General features: G+C 30.5%; 1 protein-coding gene across 1 annotated transcript in view; it reads right to left on the bottom strand.

Annotated features, from left to right (window-relative positions):
* Smp_018160 (hypothetical protein) overlaps window positions 1-18,232 on the bottom strand; it is a 62,900-nt gene that overhangs the window by 42,033 nt on the left and 2,635 nt on the right. The window contains exons 4-6 of the mRNA XM_018789442.1: window positions 17,493-17,636; window positions 17,347-17,446; window positions 17,160-17,298 (exon numbers count right to left, since the gene is read on the bottom strand). Of these exons, the coding sequence (XP_018654885.1) occupies window positions 17,160-17,298; window positions 17,347-17,446; window positions 17,493-17,636 (383 nt within the window). The remainder of the gene's footprint in view (window positions 1-17,159; window positions 17,299-17,346; window positions 17,447-17,492; window positions 17,637-18,232) is intronic.

Here is an 18,232-nt window from a genome sequence, read left to right as displayed (position 1 = left end):
ACAGTGCCATATTTCCTTGTGTAGTCTCTGAAAGATATTTCATCGTGACAAGAGATTACTTGATAGCCTATTAAATGAAGCATTCAAACGTTTACACATTGGGACATAGATCTGAATCCCGTTTCGTTGTCCACTATTTGAACAACCAAGTAGAAAAAAACCCACTCGTCCAAAAGTTTTTGACTCAGAGAGAAGTACATAACATGATTCTGGTAACTTAACTGTATTAATTAATTAAAACTATGTTTTTTTTGCATCAAAAGAGTTACAACAGTACCATGTCCTTACCTCAGACCTACCTGCAGAATGTAATTGCTGGCGAAATGAAATGAGATCGATTAATATAGAAAATTGTTTCTACATCTCTTTTTTAAGAGAAACAACGAAGAAAGATGATTTTATGTATAAAATTGATATCAGATGATTTGATAAGGGTTGCTACCATTTGGTAAAACACAACGTTCGTAAATAATGTTGATCAAGTGGTAGAGTTACGATATGATTAGCATTAAACAGTATTTTTAGAGATGAGTTCAGTTATGACTTTGTTTTATAGTGATCACTTCCTCATGTTTTTTTTAAAGTACTTTAATCAGCTTAACAACCTGAAAACCACCTTCATCAACTAATCTGTATTGATGTACTCTATAATAAAGACTGTATGAGAGTTGCAGTACTTGTCTAGAACAAATATACACGAAAAAGATTATACGAGTAAAAACAATATTTCTTCTGACTGTATACAAAAATCACATACTAGGGGTTATGAGCTGCACTTATGACTCAAGTGTAAGGTGGCAGAGTTCATTTGCCTACACAAAAGTACATAAGGCAGCTATTGGGATCAAAAATTAAATAGATAAAGGTTTTATGCAAAACTACATAAGGGAACCTGAGCTGTGATTGGAACAAAGTTCAGGACAGATTTCAATGTTCAATCAAACTATTATATGAATAAAAAGGAAGGCAACTTCTTTGGATTTAATAATGATTTACAAATAAACTATGGATAAGTAAATGCACTGATTGGTAGACGTTTACTGCGAACAAAAAAACTGGTGAAACCAATGTGAAAAAACCAACACAAAGTTGATGTCCAATGATGTTTTTTTTGAAAAAAATTCGTCGCCTATAATAAAAACTAAAAAACCTCATATTTGATTAAAAACAAACTACTATCATTTATTATAATTATTATTTTGATGATAGTAACCATGGGAACGTAAGTGTATATATTTAAAAAAGCTAATATCACTAGTCCGATTTAGATGGCAAATGATAAAGCGATAAAAAAAAGAAATTGAATAATTGCGTTTGTCCACAAAACTTATATTTTATGGACATAATACTATCTTCTACTATCATACTCTTCAAATATACAATTTAATGTGATTGTTTACCACAAAGTAATAATAATCAGATAACCACTAGTTAGTAGAAAAAACTTAATCATACAAGTCATTCGCAACTCATTTAAAGTTAGTTGTGTAGTCTTTTGAGTTTCGTCAAGAGTCAAGCATTTACAAGGTAGTTGAACAATTCGTCAACATGTTTCATTCATTGTTTTACTCATTTGGCCTGAGACTGAGCTGTATTCTTCTATGTCTAGTAATCGACGGTCAATGCACATCACTCGAATAAACGCAGATTAGAACGAGAATCAGTTGGAAGCTGGAGTGAAAATACAACAGTTCATGTAAAAAAAGCAGCAGGAACTTTTAAAACCTGAGCTGGTCTCCTAGTATTAGCGTGATGAAAATGGACCAACAAAAAAACTTAAACTTTTCTTTTGAACACACTAGATCACAGTTATCTCGATGACAGATATTTATGTTAACAGTATTTAAACTTTGATCTCCTTAACTAATTTAAATAACTTCCTAATATTACCCTAATATTATCGAAGCCTTTTTTATTTCTTTTGCACCTCAATAATACTTACGGTAAAGGAGTAGATATTTTGTCCGCGTACGTTTCCTCTGCTTTTTATAGGGTTGAAAGCACGTCGAGATGTTATCAAGAATTCAATAATTTAGAAAAAAACTATCGTAACATCCTAACTTTGTCATTAAATAGGAATAATATATATTTGTAAAATCTCAGCGAATGAATTTGTAGTAAATCCAACGTTTCGCCTGGCAATCTGGTCCAAGCTTTTTCAAGGAATTATAATCAAACATCAAAATTATCGAATATAAATAGGTACATGGTTCTCCTAACTTTGTGTTTCAGAGAATTAGAATATACCACTGTTAGTTTTAAATAAATTAAATATCACTACAAGGTACTTCCAGAAAAACGTCTTACCGATGAGCTAAGTGGCTTAATAGTTTCCCCTTTAATATATTTTTGGTTATCCGATTCTTGAAATAAACATGAAAGTCTTCGCATTACGACTTTCTGAATTCAGTTCGGAACTAACTGCTTACCTGATTTGAGTTATATCCAGTTAAAACGTAGGCAGGAACGTCTCATAAACAATGATGTGTATCACTTTGAATCTTTATAGTGACTATCATTTGGACAGAGAAAATAGGGGAAAAGAGACTAGAATCCATATCAAAAGTACCTGTTCTGGTTTCATAGTTAGTGTTATACCTTTACTGCTTAGACCATGGGAGAAATGCTGTAGTCTCCAGGTAATCCAAAAGGTGAAATGCCCAGATTCTTCGCACTAGCTAAATCGAGGTCATGAGGTTGATCAAACATCCGGGACAAGAGATTCTACGGTTCAGTCTAATCAAACCTGTCAAGTGATTTGGAATGGAGTTTTGACATTGAAGACACGTGTGTTTAGTATGTGCAGTTTCAGAAAACTAAGGATAACATTTTATGGGTTCGAATCGTTATTGCTCATGGAACATGACATGAAAGATAAAATAAAAAGACTCATAACAGAAATAGGATAAAGTATTAAAAAACTATAGAAGGGTTCTAGCTCGAGTCAGTGTAGAAAAACTTCATTCTCTGTTTACACCCAGGCCGAATACTTTCAGAAAAAATAGAGAAAGAAAATGAATTAGCATTGAAGATATTGACAACCTACACCATGATATAAGATCTGAAGGGACAGCTGCTTCAAAACAGTCATATAGGTCTTTCTTTAGTATAATATTCTTTTAGTCAGACAGCATCATAAGAACCTACCTCAAATATAAGTAGTCATTAATGATGTTGCCCAAAAAACAATGATAAAAATTTAGTAACGAAACCAACATAAGATGTAACACTACCAAGAGACTGATGATTAGTTGTAAAATTTACATACAACTACCAGATCAATTCAGAAGAGTAAGACATAATCGTATTTTCTAGGATAAACATATTAGAAAATCGCTTATTACTTAGTAATTGAAAAGTCATAAAGGTTTCTTGCCTCCTAGTTTTACCCATGGTCTGATGAAATTCCATGACAAGGGATATCTTCAAATAATAAAGTAATAATATTAATAATGATAATCTTTACAACTGTAAAAAAATGACGAAACTTTGAGATGATCGAATAATATTCATACAATTAAAATGTTTGACAAATGACTAATATGAGATATATAAACCATATAATATAATGTAAGGAAGTGCGGTGCAAAAAGGAATAAAGTCACCAATGAATAAATAAACATGTTCTAACATGTCTTTGCATTATTATTGTTAACGCACACATATTTCATACAGAAATATGTGCAGCAAAACACAACATAGTACTGATCTTTCCTTTTTTTTATGCATCATTTCACCAACAACTACATACATAGAAAGTAGTTAATTACAATAAAAAGAATTATATTAAAATAGATGGAAAATATCTGAAGTCGAAGAGTTACTTTCAGAGCAGGATAAAACGCACGGATAAAAAGAGTAGAAACAAAGAGAAAAAAGTATGTTGCGCGGTGTTTTCACACTCAAACCATTATGAAGAATAATTGTGTATTGTATAAATGTTATTATCTTTATTATATCGATAATTTGTAATAGTAGTTTTATCAACATTGTGTCAGGCAAGACAAGGCATGTTCTCAAAAATTTACAAAGAATAATTGATTGAAGGAGTTCTGCATAAATCATGTTAGAACTCATACACACATAAACAAACACTAAGATATGAAGAGATAATATATCCAATTTAATTATTACAGACTACTTATAATATATTATACAAGAAATAATATACAATATTGGAAGAGGCTCAATAAGCCACCGTTAATAGATTCACACATTTTGTTTATGTGATAGTGACAATTGTGAAATTACTCGTTGACATATTCATGAGAGATAAATGAAAGAGTAAAACAAAACTTGTTGAAGTTTACAAAGTCATATTTTAAGAAGTAGAAGAAAAAAAACACCAGTTTGTATGACAAAAGAACTAGTCAAAAAATTAAATATTTAAAAAGCTTCCGTAATTTTATCAATCTGAAGATTAATATCATCAACATATTTTACAAAATATACTGTCAATATTGAATGTTGGATGGCTAAGAACTATTCAGACTTTAATGAACTAACAGAAATTTACACGAATATATATAGTCATAAACAATGTGAGATCTGGGATAAGCATATCATCGGTCAAAATGGAAATATAAAAGAGTTCATATGATAGTATCTGTAAAGGAGAAAAATCAAAATGAAAGGTATGAATCCTAAATAAGAAGAATAGACCTCTGGATCCAGTCCATAAATCAAAAGTCAAACATTTCATAAGTTGATGTTATATATGTTGATCTAGAGATCTTAGCATTCAGTTAACCTAATATCACGTTAGGCAGTGTAATTTTTCAGAGTATATCTTGGGTAGTCATTAGTATCATTTGCTTAGATTAATTGTGTGGAATAAAATTCTTAGGCAATATAAAATCTTACTAGAATAAACAATCACATGATTTCTAAATACTAATTGTTTGAAAAATCGACCAAATAAAATATTTATTCAGATATTTGTTTGGTAAATAATTGCACAGAATCACAGAAAAGTTATGTATTAAATTCAACTTAGTATTGTTTGTTTGAATCTTCCCATTGATGTTTAGGATTACAACTGGTCAGTCTCGTACTGGCATATGTGCATACTAAGCGTATTGCCTTGATATGGCCTAAATTCACAAGCATGGTAAGCAAAGATGGATAGTGCCTATCAGTGGAATCCAGGGCGCGCGTTTCGTCCTATTTGGGACTCGTCAGCTGGATGTACCTGGATCTCAGAGTTGATGTTCACTCTGGGATTCCACTGATAGCCACTATCCATCTTTGCCTACCAAAGTTGTGTATTGTTTGTTACAGAATCAGAGCTGTTGGACGAGTTATAAACAAATGGCGTAATGAACTGATTCATATGGAGTTGATATACAGATTATTGTAACACTTATTTTAGAGACAAACATCAAAAAATTGAATAGCATTTGGCAACAATTAGAAAAGAGAGTTAAGGATAGAGCAGGTTGGAAATTCCTAGTAGGTAACCTATACTCCATGACGGCTAACAGGTGTAATTAAGTAGGTATATCGCTTTATACAAATAAAAATCTTTTCCAAGAGTAAAAGATCTCTCAGAGTTTTGGTCATTAACAAATCGAAAGCATTCACAATAAGGTGACTATGATTTAACTGATAGCTTAGTGTATACATTGCTTATAAATGCACAATTTGTTCAATGATAGTGGACAAAATGCAGTTTCTACTGACGCGGAGCAATGGATGGTGTTCATAAATAGTACTTCTGGGCTTTTGTAAGTAAAAAATCTTTTGTAGTATTAGACTAAGAAATAATATGATAAATCTGAATTTGCACGGTAAAAATAGACTGATGACTATTATGCCAAGTTTTAACAACTACTGTCGACTTTATTGATGAGACGTCGAGAATTCCTCGACAGTTTTCAAAAGCTGGGAAAATACTTCGCTCAGCCATAGTTAAATAGAAATCTGCTAGAAAACCATTGGATTAGGTGTCATATCCTGGTTAGTTAATTGCTGATTTTGTTATTAAATTTAGCATATTTATAACAGATTTAGTAATATCATTTTCACACATAACCTATATATATATATATTCTTGCTATCCGCACAGAACCAAACATCAGAAGAGTTTTTTGGATACTTCGCATATTTTATCTCCTATTTAATGCTCAAATATAGGGGTTTTTTGGTGGGCTAGGAGGCGTTTGAAGACCAATCGAGCGTCAAAGCATCGAACATACAGGAAACTTAGAAGCATTGGACAGCTACTTCGTCCTAGTGTAAGACTCCCCAGCAGTGGATATCCATGGTCCCACAACCAGGAATCAGATCCAGGATCTTCAGTTTTGCGATTGAGAGCTAAACCTCTAGACCATTTGGTTGGGATCCAATGCTGTAGAAATTTGACAAGAACCAATCAATATTACGAGGATCCTTTACAGATATTATTTCATAAACACTAAGCAAATAATTAAACCATTTTCTTAACAATATATATATATATTAACAATATATATATATATATATATATATATATATATATATATACTTCACAGACGTCTGCTCCGTATGGTCATTTTGCGTCGAGTATGTAACGAACACCGTCTTCTCTAACCACTGAACAAAAAGTTAAAAATGGATTTGTGTGTACAGAATTAGATGTTGCATAACAGTGTAAGAAGAAAATCAGGAAGTGATGTTTTGCTTCAGGAAGACGGAAACACAGCTCAAATAATCTTGGTCTTTTATTCGTGTACACGTAGAATGGAACAAAAGATACGATGCAAGATTTCTGCGAATGAACGACAACAAGCGTATTCGGAATAAAAACAAGAAATATCACAGCGAAATCTCAGTGAGAAAGTCATTCACTTTGATTTATAAACAATTACAACTACTTGTAAGTAGTTAAAGTAAAACAAAAAAAGTAGAATATTTAATTGATACTTTTGAAACCATAGTTACTGACTTTGTTTATATTGCCTTTACTTTGTATTTGCTTATACGGTGGAAAAAAAGAAAGGGTTAAAAGAGATGGGAAACGATTGAAATGAGATAAAAAAAAATAAAGGAAAACAATCTCCCGTATTAAATAAAAAAACAATGGCTAAAGGGTAATGGAATTCGAGAGGGGGATATGCAATCAGAACGATAGTTAGTGGGCACGAAAACAAATTAAAGGGATGAGTTTAACACATGAGAAAAAAGAAAAATTCAACTTTAAAAGGTCAGTGGATTTTTTGTTCGAAATAAATCGTTCACTTTATATGTGAAATAAACTATATTTTTTAAACAAATTCATCACTTTTCTCAAAAATAGAACAAGTGGACGATCACACAACGAACACACAAGCGCATATCATCATATAGAAATGATAAACTAATAATAGAAAGGAGGTATACAGATCAGTCATATCGTTTCACCCTCCCATCAACACAATAAAAGAATATACTTGTCGATAGTGAATTAGGTCGATTGAAATAAGTAGATCGATTGAGTACATATATATTTCGTTATTTATATATATATATATATATATATATAATACAGAAATGTTGGGATAATTGTTTCCAATTTGATAGAGAAATATAATAGATGGATTATGACCAGCGGTGAATCCAGGAAGCGCATTTCGTCTTACCTAGAGTTTGTCCATTCGGTTTAACTTGGATCTCGGTGTTGATGTTTAGATCATCATTAGGAAGGGTTTCAGTCATCCCATATTCATTGCATAAGTAACTGAGATTTTAGACTCAATAGTCCAATGGATAGCGTATTGTGGGTTTGTAGCGGAAGTTGCTGAGTTAAAGTTCCACGGTGGATATCACCACTGGTATACTGGTTCATCCAAATGAGTAAGTTCTGATAAAAACGATAAGTGACCCCTGGATCCCACTCCTAGTAACAATCCATATACTCTAATGATTTTGTGTCGTAATGGATTTATCAATAGGATCCATACACGGATGTATATATCTCACTAAAGACATCAATTCAGTCCTTAATATCAACAAAAAAACATTTCCTTTCACTTTGATAGATTTTATCATAAAACAAGTTAGTATGAGGGAGTATAAGATTAGGAAGTAACCGTTGAATTTTCTTTAGTCTTGTATTCATGAATATATATATATTACTGAAATACTGAATTTTTCTTTGATAATCTGTACATTTAAAAAATAGAACAGGGGGTCAAAATTAGGTGTTATGCCTTTTATAAACGGTTTTCTTTGGAATTTATGATTGCTTTAGCCGAATAATCCAAAGAGAGGTTAAGTTAATGAAATAAAATTGTAAAACAGGCAAATGATTTAAGTAAATCATTGAAAAGTCAACATATTCAGATCGATTACACGTAATACTGAGAAATGGAAATGATACATATATACACAGGATATTGAAAACGTTTCTGTGATAGACCGACATTAGCCAAAGAACCAATCAAAACTTAAGCATTGTGTCGTGGTAGTTCGAATCTCTTCTGCAGTAACAGACTCATGACTTGAATCGGAGAGTAATGTAGGTCTTTTAGGGGAATGAAATGTAAAACTGTTAGGCAGAAATCATCAATACAACTTTGCTAAGAATTTGTTTATTTCAAAGCAATTTCAACTAACATAAACCTAGCAGACACACGGTAAGATTACTTGAATATTTAACGAAATCGTTTTTATTACAATGCAAAAAATCAATCAAGAGAGAGTAAAGTATAAAAATAGATAAAAAAACATGAACAATTACAAAATCATCAAACACAAATTTGATTCACGGAAAACTTTATAACGTTTTGAAATAATCTTCCATAACTTTACATTATCGATTAGCTTTAGTTAGACCACTGATATGAACGAGGAAACACTAGACAGTAGTTTCATTCTAGTATGAAACCCCTCATCAATGGGCATCAATGACTTAACAAAAGACTGAACAAATAACCTTCAAAACTTGGAGAGTGTTTAAATTTGGGAATTCAATAATCCATACAGTTCCCTACACTAACAAAACTTCTATAAGTTCTAAAAATATCCAATCACAAAGTAAAGAAAACCACCCTTTGTGTATTCAAAAACAGTTTGTTCTCTCCTTAAATCTACCCCGGTAATATATGCTTATTATCCAGAGTGATTAGGTGTCAAATTGTTTTCACATTATTTATCATTATTATCCTTGTCTATTCTTACCCCTATTTCCAGTCTAGTTGATTTTTTATTTTTATATATAAATGTTCTTAACAAGTATATTACGTGTGATCAGATTGTTCGAAATGTATTGCGCTAATACATCATACAGTACTGATAATCTTCGTCTTCTCATTACATTATCGAAACTTATTAGATCAACTAAGTATTATTTACAAGTTGGACATTTGCTAACAAATATATTAACAAGATGATACATAGAAAACAACAATTCAGCGACCTCAAACAACATATTAAGTAACTAAATACAGTCTGTATAGACATATACAGAGAGAGACTATGCATGTAATTATTGATAAAAATAGACAGTTTGGAGTTGGATTTTGATGCCTATCAGTTATTCAATCATAATTTAGAACCTGGTACGTATGTACATCAGTTCAAGTGGACACCTAATGGTTCAGAATTATCAGTCAAAATCATAGGACTATAATTATAAAGCATATTGACATATTAGTAAATTCATTTAAATACTCCACGTTTTAGTTGTACATGAAAAACACTGTACACAAATATGTGGAACGGTTATTAGAATAATTATTATATTTAAAAGTTAATAGTTAATAACTTATTTTTACTAGTAATAAATGAATTATCATTTTGTGCATTAGAAGATTTATCCATAAACACGAGCACATGTCTTCATTTTGTATAAAGGACACTCGAGTGAACTACTTTACCATTGTTAACATTGTTAAGTAAATGAAAAACTGTACGTGAAGTAATCAGTAAAACAAAGAGTAGATATTATAAATAATGGAAATATTTATGATCATACGTCGTACTTTACAACAATTTTAAACTGATAAAATGATGATATGAATGGTGATTCACTGAGAAGCAGTAAAAAAAATCAAACAAACCGTTGCACAGAAATATTCATTCCCATTTTTTAACAGAAGAAGCCCATCCCATGAAATGAATCACAAGATGAACAGTCAAATATATGCATATATATATATATCATCATTATTAAGTAACTAATACCAACAACAATGAATAATAACAAGAAAACACGAAGTACTAATCTTTAAACTAGAATTGATGAATAAATAGTCTATTAAATTATTTAGAAATAGAATTAATAATTACCACAATTGAAATCTATGTCGTTCACAATGTACGTATCATTAGTGAAAATAGTGCTGAGAATGACAATACTTTCAAATTTAAAAAAAAAAATAAAGAAAGGTAATAGACATTTTGCACAGTCAAAAACAATGAGAGAGAAAAATTAAATGGAAAAAAGAAATTCAGGATATACACATACAATGCATGATTAAACATTATGAAGCAAATTACTCCACATATTATATCGTAAGTATTGCATTTTTTTTTAAAAAAAATTCTCTATCGTTTACTTCTCTCTTTCTCTCTCTGTTCTGTGGTCTAGTATTCATTATATGACATACTCATATTTTATATCACAACCCAAGTAGACTAAGTAGTCGACATTATGTGTATACTTTTGTTATATTTCCTATATATGGGTAATATTAATGTAAAAACGGTAAAGTGGAACAGAGTAAAGTATATATATATATATATATATATATATATATATATATATATATATATATATATATATATATATAACTAATTGTTAAACACACACGTACACCACCGGAATAGGACAGTCGAGAAAGAAAATGTAGAGTAAAAAAATGCCAATTAAAAAAACCTTCAACTAGAGAGATGACTCACCATCCAACAACATTGTGAATAAGTTGTTTTCAAAAAAAAAATAAATAGAAACAGATGGTAAACACACAAGTCAAACAGGAAAAGAAATAAGAGTAGCTCTTCTAATCCAACAATTATTATTATAACTAATAGGCTAAGATCAATGTAGTCAATTCGTTTTGTTATTAGCCCACATATATTTTATTATTATACAATGTGCACCGGTACTACTATTACTAATACTACTATGAGGACTGAAATATACAAAGCATTTAGTTTTCCAAGATTAAAACTTAATACGAAAGGAAACCACATAATACAATAACTAAGAATACTACTGCTACTACTTGTAAACAAATCCAGTAGACGAAAGTTGATAACCTGAATAATAATAATAATAATAATAATAATAATAATACCTAACTAATTCAAATGAATTAGAACTAAAGAAACATATGCAGAAAGTGAAGAGAAATAAGGAGGTATCTATGATCCTATACATTGTAGTACAAGAGTGTTCAATGATAATTTGAGGGATAAACTGATATTAATCGAAGAATCGGGTAGCATTATATAGTTTGATTGACTGTAGTTTAAAAATTTCAAAGTATAACTACAAGTTTATAAGGGAACAAGAACTTGTGAAACTTGTAAAAGATTATGATTTTCAATAGTAAAATCCTATCTGATACCAAATCATAACATAAACTGTCTTCAACAAACTATTCAATTAAATAAGAAAATTGAAATGAATTAATAAAAACAGTAAAACAGAATCTCGTTTCTATGTATGAAATTAGTGTATTTATGTAAATACTGTTATTATTAGTAGTATGCTTCAAATATTATAAGATTATTCAATTCCTTTTTTTAAAAAAAATCGCCGAACATAAACCTTTTTGCATTTCTTATTAGTTTCATGGATGTAAATTATTTATTGTGGCTTTCGCTGCATCAAGATTCAAAATTATCCTCTACTTATTCAAATCAATGAGCTAATGAATGTCTGTTCTATTTGATTATCCATTTCTTTAGTAAGAAAAAAAACGCTAGAATATATTTTGGTTGCTAACTTCTAATTTTCCATTGATTACATTCATTCTTCTATTGATGGAAGTCATGATATTCTACAGTGAATATCTTAGAGAAATGTGACACTAAACTGTTTTCACAAATTAAGGATAATTCAAACCATCTCAAGCTGAATTATATCCTATACTTGTCGCATAAGTGAGAGGCTATCTGGATTCAATAGCTAAATGGATAACCCGATAGCATTTGAAGTAAACAGTATTGGGTTTGAGTCCCAGAATGAACATCTACTCTGGGATGCAGGTACATCCAGTTAATAGGTCCCTAATAGGAAGAAGCACGCATTCAGTATTACACTGCTAGCTACATTTTATTCATTCTATATTAACTTAGTAGATGTCGATTAGGATATAAGATAGACAGTATAAAATATTCGAATAACTAAAGAAAACCAAGTATTTACGATTTAGTATTTAGCAGAATATAACTCCATGTTAGCTTATAATGGAGTAAAATCAAAAGAGTTTGCACTCTCTAAGCTCAGAAAATAGCAATTCGCCGCTAGGAAGTTACTTTACAAATAATACATTTATTTATGCAAAATAATTAACTAATTAACAGAAAATCATACAACGATATGATTTTGATGACTTGAAACAGTTAGCCATAAATAACTTATAGACATAGTCCATTTATCTCCACTACGACAGAGTAATTGCTTTGATAACATGAAAAATGAAAATAAATTGAACATACCAAATATCATTGAGACAAGTTAACTAATCTGAAAAAGGCATTATGACCAATGGAAAGAGTGTAGTTCCACTCTCTAAATGAAAGCTCGTCTATCATTTGAACTGACAGCTACTGGATTATAACTAATACGAAACGAAATTCACTAGGTGTTTTAAGCGAATGATTGATACAAATGGGCAGAAAGATTTGTGAAATGACAGAAATAGTTGACAAACATTTTTTGTAAGTGTTGGTGACTTACTCATAAGTAGTATACCCTTATTTCAGAAAAAACTTGGGTTAGTGAGCCGGTAGATGAATGACATTGAATAAATAATTGATTAATAAAAAGACTGACCAGTTGCAGTCCTAACACATCAATGGGAAGATTCAAACAAACAATGCTAATTGAAAAAGATATCTGTTTATTACCATATGAAATAACTACTTATTTATTCGGAAAAAATATATATGATTACCGGATTGGATTAAAATGTTTTCGATAATGTGTAGTAGCTTCAGAAATGGAGATTTTCAGCTAAGGTGAGTTCTCTGAGTTTGGCAGTTCCATTGTGGAGCCTCCGTTGTCATAAGGGATGAAATCAAGAGACCTAACTTTACGTGAGAATAAGACTGCTAATAGTCCAACGAGGCAGTCAGAGAAGAGGATATAAAACTCACTCCCATATGAATTAGGCGTCAATGATGCTGTTCAAAACGATGATGGTACCATCGCAATTAAACCATGTTCATTTTAAAGAGCTCAATAAAATCGAAATATCTTATTCATATCGTGTGGTTTATCCTGATTTATTCCTCGACACTTGTTTGGATTTCTTATGATGCGTACATAGATTCGAAAATCAAATTTCTCATTTTACAGAATTATTACCATCAACCTTCGAAAAAATTATCGTTCGTTTGTAATATACATACTGTGATTTAACAAATAGTCAACCTTATTATTAGTCTTTTACCCCTATAATTATTCACTAACATAATTTCCAACCATGAAAAACCTTTAATCCCAATCTCAATATATTTTGTTAGATTGTTAAAGATGATAATTATCCGACGACAGTATGAATTCACAGTATTCTGGATCCATTATTATCACTGCTTTATTCAGATATTAAAATGAAAGCAACTGTGCTATATTTTAGTTGAGAAATGATACGGTTATTAAAACGGTTTAAGATAAATCGAAATCAACTGAAGATAAACGTAAACAAGGCTGTTAGAAAGATACACGAGTATACATACTCCATCTTTCTAATAGTTTCTTTTTTTAAACAGGAGGTAATTTAATTCTGTGTATGTAGAAAATGGTGTATATGAAATTGTCAGTGATTGTATTTGAATTATCTAAGAAAATGAAATTATTGGTCACTCGGTCAAGAACAAAACACTAGATATTTTTATCCAGCTTAACGATATAATCTAAATAACCTTTTATACTGCTAGAACATATATATATATACATATATATATATATAGTCATTTCATACAGACTAACATACTAATATGATACTGGGCTACGTGATTGAAAATATACAACTACGCCGATGATCTAATGATTTACTCGTAGAATAAACTATGATAACTGAGTCACTATGTACTACATAGAATTACAAGCATACATTGAAACGAGAAAAGTACCTGTAGATATAAGATATCTGAACCAAACACAATAAGTGACAATCTTAAGCTCGACATGCATGATAGGTGTACGCCTCTTGCTCAAAGATTAGTAATACCAGGTTATATCACCTGCTAAATAAACCATATAAACAATGGTATACTACTTATTTATTGGAAAGTATCATTTTTATTGTGAGAAATTTATAAAATCAATGCAAATTGAAATGAGACACCTTAAGAATTCGGCATACTCTAAAGAACTATTCATATAATTTAAATGAGACGGGTAAATAATGTCTAGAACGGACTGCAGTATACTCAAGATCAGTCAACCTGACTTGACAAACTGAAAACGGTTAAGAAATTACTGACACACGACGACTGAACAGATTTTCATAAAACCAATATGCAAAACAGAATATCTCTCATAAATCTCTAGTAATTTATACTGCCCATTAGAATTGGTCTGTAAAATATTCACTCGAGCAACTAGTGTTTCACACTTAGATATTTTCAGGGATCTATAGTATTTTTGAATCCTTCCTATAAAATATTCATTTTTAATTAGTTGCTCTACACTATCATATAAATTTTGTAAATAAATATAAAATCAATACAAAATAAGTGACATTATGTCAATCTAACAATATAGTAATCAGTTATTAAGACTACGTCTGTCAAATTAAAACTAAAATGAGGCTTTATAAAAGTTGGTTACCATAAGATCAAGAATAGGAACTGAAATTAAATGTATATTTTGTGTTATCTGTCAGATTATTAATAAATAAGTAGTATAACGAGTGAAATAAAAGTTAGATAGTCAGATTATTAGATACATTATGTAAGATGAAGATTCAACAAATTCGAAAACTTTGGGAAGGTAATAGCAAATAAGTAGAACAAGGGAGATTAAAAAGCTGAACAGAGTGTTTCTGTATGCAGATGTTAGGTATATTCACATACATTTCTACAGCTTCTGCTGTACGTAAGAGTCAAATTCTGGAGGCAGAGTAAGTTCAGTGAGATTCTACAGATAACTTTGAACGCTGAATTTATATCGACATGGTGACCAGTATTAAGAGGGTGAGCCAAAATAGACCTAATTGTTTTCTTTTATCCTTTGTTAGAAAACTTGACGGGTGTCCATTTCTACTTGGTGGATCATGAATAAGTATTAGTTTCTCTTTTGGGAAGTTAGCAGATCAAATAATTTTGGACCTGTGGGATAAGTGTTTGATTAAGTTTTTCTTACGTCATAATGAGATAAAGCACAAAAATGTGTACATTGGTTTTATGTGTGCGGTTTGCGATAAACGTTACTTTTTATTGTGAATAATGTGAATGTTGTGAAAGATTTAATCTGTGATTAAATACAAAGACAGTGGCATAATATCTGTTCTGATTCTAAAAATGTGTTACCTAAAGACGTTTGAACAATATTTATGCAGTTGGAACATAGATAAAAAGCATAAAATGTCTATTAATATTGGTGTATACAGTCAATTGGTATCGTACTAAATGCGACCAAAGTCTATTTTCATGGATTTATTTTCCTAGAATTCGTTAGTACATACTTTGAACATTTAGATGATTGACTTTTATTGTTTAAGCATGAGAGAACTTCCTATACTTGGAGTAAAAACAATCATTTACACAAGTTCAAGTTGGAATCCTGCGTGTCAAATATTCCTAAAAACCTTGTCAATTATTTACCGGACATAGTGAGTTATTTCAGATGAAAAAAGCTAGTTACAAAAAACATTTGGGCATAGATATCATCTTATGAACTTCTATTAAATCCATTAACTAAGTAAATGTTATAGTACTGGCCTCTGGGTCATAATCACTGGCAAGCCAGAGCTAATATTTTGCTCTTTAGGCTGAAGTACGTGAAAATGGATCTTAACGAGTGATACAACGGCTTAAAACTGAGCTTACAGCACTGAATTATCGGCGTTGAACATTAGTTACTTAATCATTCTGGTTACTTCTGTAAGGGTACTTAATTATTTATATTTAAGAAAGCTCTGGAATATGAACGGTCACAAAACGACAAAATTGAGCTGATCCATTATTAAGCTAGAAAAACGTTAGATTTCATTTGCCGCCAGATTATCATGACATTAAATACTAGTGATGAAAAATTCGGCTTATGAACCTCATATCTCATTTTGAGAGACGATAATCCAATACAAAAGTGAAAAAAAATGTTTTTAATACTTGTCAAAGAAAACATTTTCTCAACAGGATTCGGAAAGTATAAAAGCGACAATATATTTTAATTACGTTATTGATTATTCTGAATATTATATTTTGCATCCCGAGTAAAGGAATTCCCTTTTACTAACATTTTTTACTATCGTAAAAAATAAAGTAGTGGATAAAATATACTACTCAAATGAAATTAGTAGTTCATTACAGTATAGCACTAAAAGAATTGGGATGAACGGCGAGTAATACACAGGACAAAAATAAACAGGTAGAAAATTAACAATATCGCAAGAAAGGTGGAGTTGTGTAAAATTCTACGTGACATAATATAAATTTTAAGACGGAGGAAACTTGTAACTGATAATCACCTCTTCTAAGTGAGTACTTTTTTGCTACAATATTGAAACTATTTTCGTGATATTTAAAAATCGGTTATTTAGAATGAAATAAACTACAGTGAAAGCTAAATCAGATCGCATGTTTACTATCAAGAAGATAGTTGAATTGAATAAAAATCACAATTTTAGTTTTTTAGCACAATGAATAAGATATTCATGGAGGGGCTTGATTACTTTGTACAGGTGGCGCCATATATATTTATGCGAAGGTATATTATTTTGAATAATTATGTAACAAATCAGTGATCAAAGAAAATTAACATATTACACTTTGGGATATCTGTATTACGAAAATAGACCTACCAGCTTTGGCATGATTATTCGTGCTACTAAGCAACGCACTTCTCCACTAACATCATCCTTAACCTTTATTATTTCATATTTGGGAGTATCACTTTTAAAAGGTGGATCAGGTAACTCTATCACTTTTGGTTTGGGAGGTCTAAAACATTTAAAAATAAAGAGATTATACATATATACTAATTCTTACTGAGAACCATTCATTTCAATAATTGCAGGACGACTAGAAGTTCGAATACATTGTTCTTGTGGTTTACCCATACATTTCTTATTCTTTAAAACAGTCCAACCTTTAAAATTAAATTAGAAAATAATGAACACAAATTGGATGCTTACTTCTTTCAAGTTCGATACCATACTTATTTTCCAAGCCTTCAAATATCACTGTCATCAAAAATGCCTCAAACAATTCTGATGATTTGACTTTTTGGTAGAATTGTGGATTGATTATGACATCATAAGCGGTACAGCCTTTCTGAGCTTAAAATTGAATAAATAAAGTATAAAATTACAAGGACTTTGAAAAACGACATCTATTTTCATCAGTACATGCATTAGCGTTGACTGCAGCATTAGTTTTTTTTACTAATAAACAACAGATGGTTTAATGTGTAAGTTTTATTTTCATTAGTATTCATCGACAACGTGTAGAAATTTTAATGAAACTTTAGTTTTTTGTGAGCCATCTACCTATCTACGAGAATTCTATTAGTTATCAATTAACGACTGTTATTGAGACTACACTAAACAACAAACTACTTGAAGTGTTCTACACTTAATATCCAGGTTCACATTAGAGACAATATATATTTAAGAAGTCATTTTACATTTTGTAGATTTAAAACGCTTTATAGATATCTTAAGATTTGTTAAAAAGCTTTATTAATATTATACACTTCATCTGCATCCCTACTCAATATGATATCATTTGTATGTGCTCAGTTACTTCATAGATTCTCAACTAAATCAATCAATTAAAAATACAAGTAGATGATTACTTTAAGAACTTTTATGAAGTACGATTCTGGTAATTTGTTAACACACTTTCAGTGAAGAAATGGCGGTCGATTAAGGAT

This window comes from Schistosoma mansoni, chromosome W (genome assembly GCF_000237925.1).
Source record: "Schistosoma mansoni strain Puerto Rico chromosome W, complete genome".
NCBI classification, from domain to species: Eukaryota; Metazoa; Platyhelminthes; class Trematoda; order Strigeidida; family Schistosomatidae; genus Schistosoma; species Schistosoma mansoni.
The sequence above is the reverse complement of the archived record's forward strand: the minus strand, read 5'-3'. Positions and strand labels throughout refer to the sequence as shown.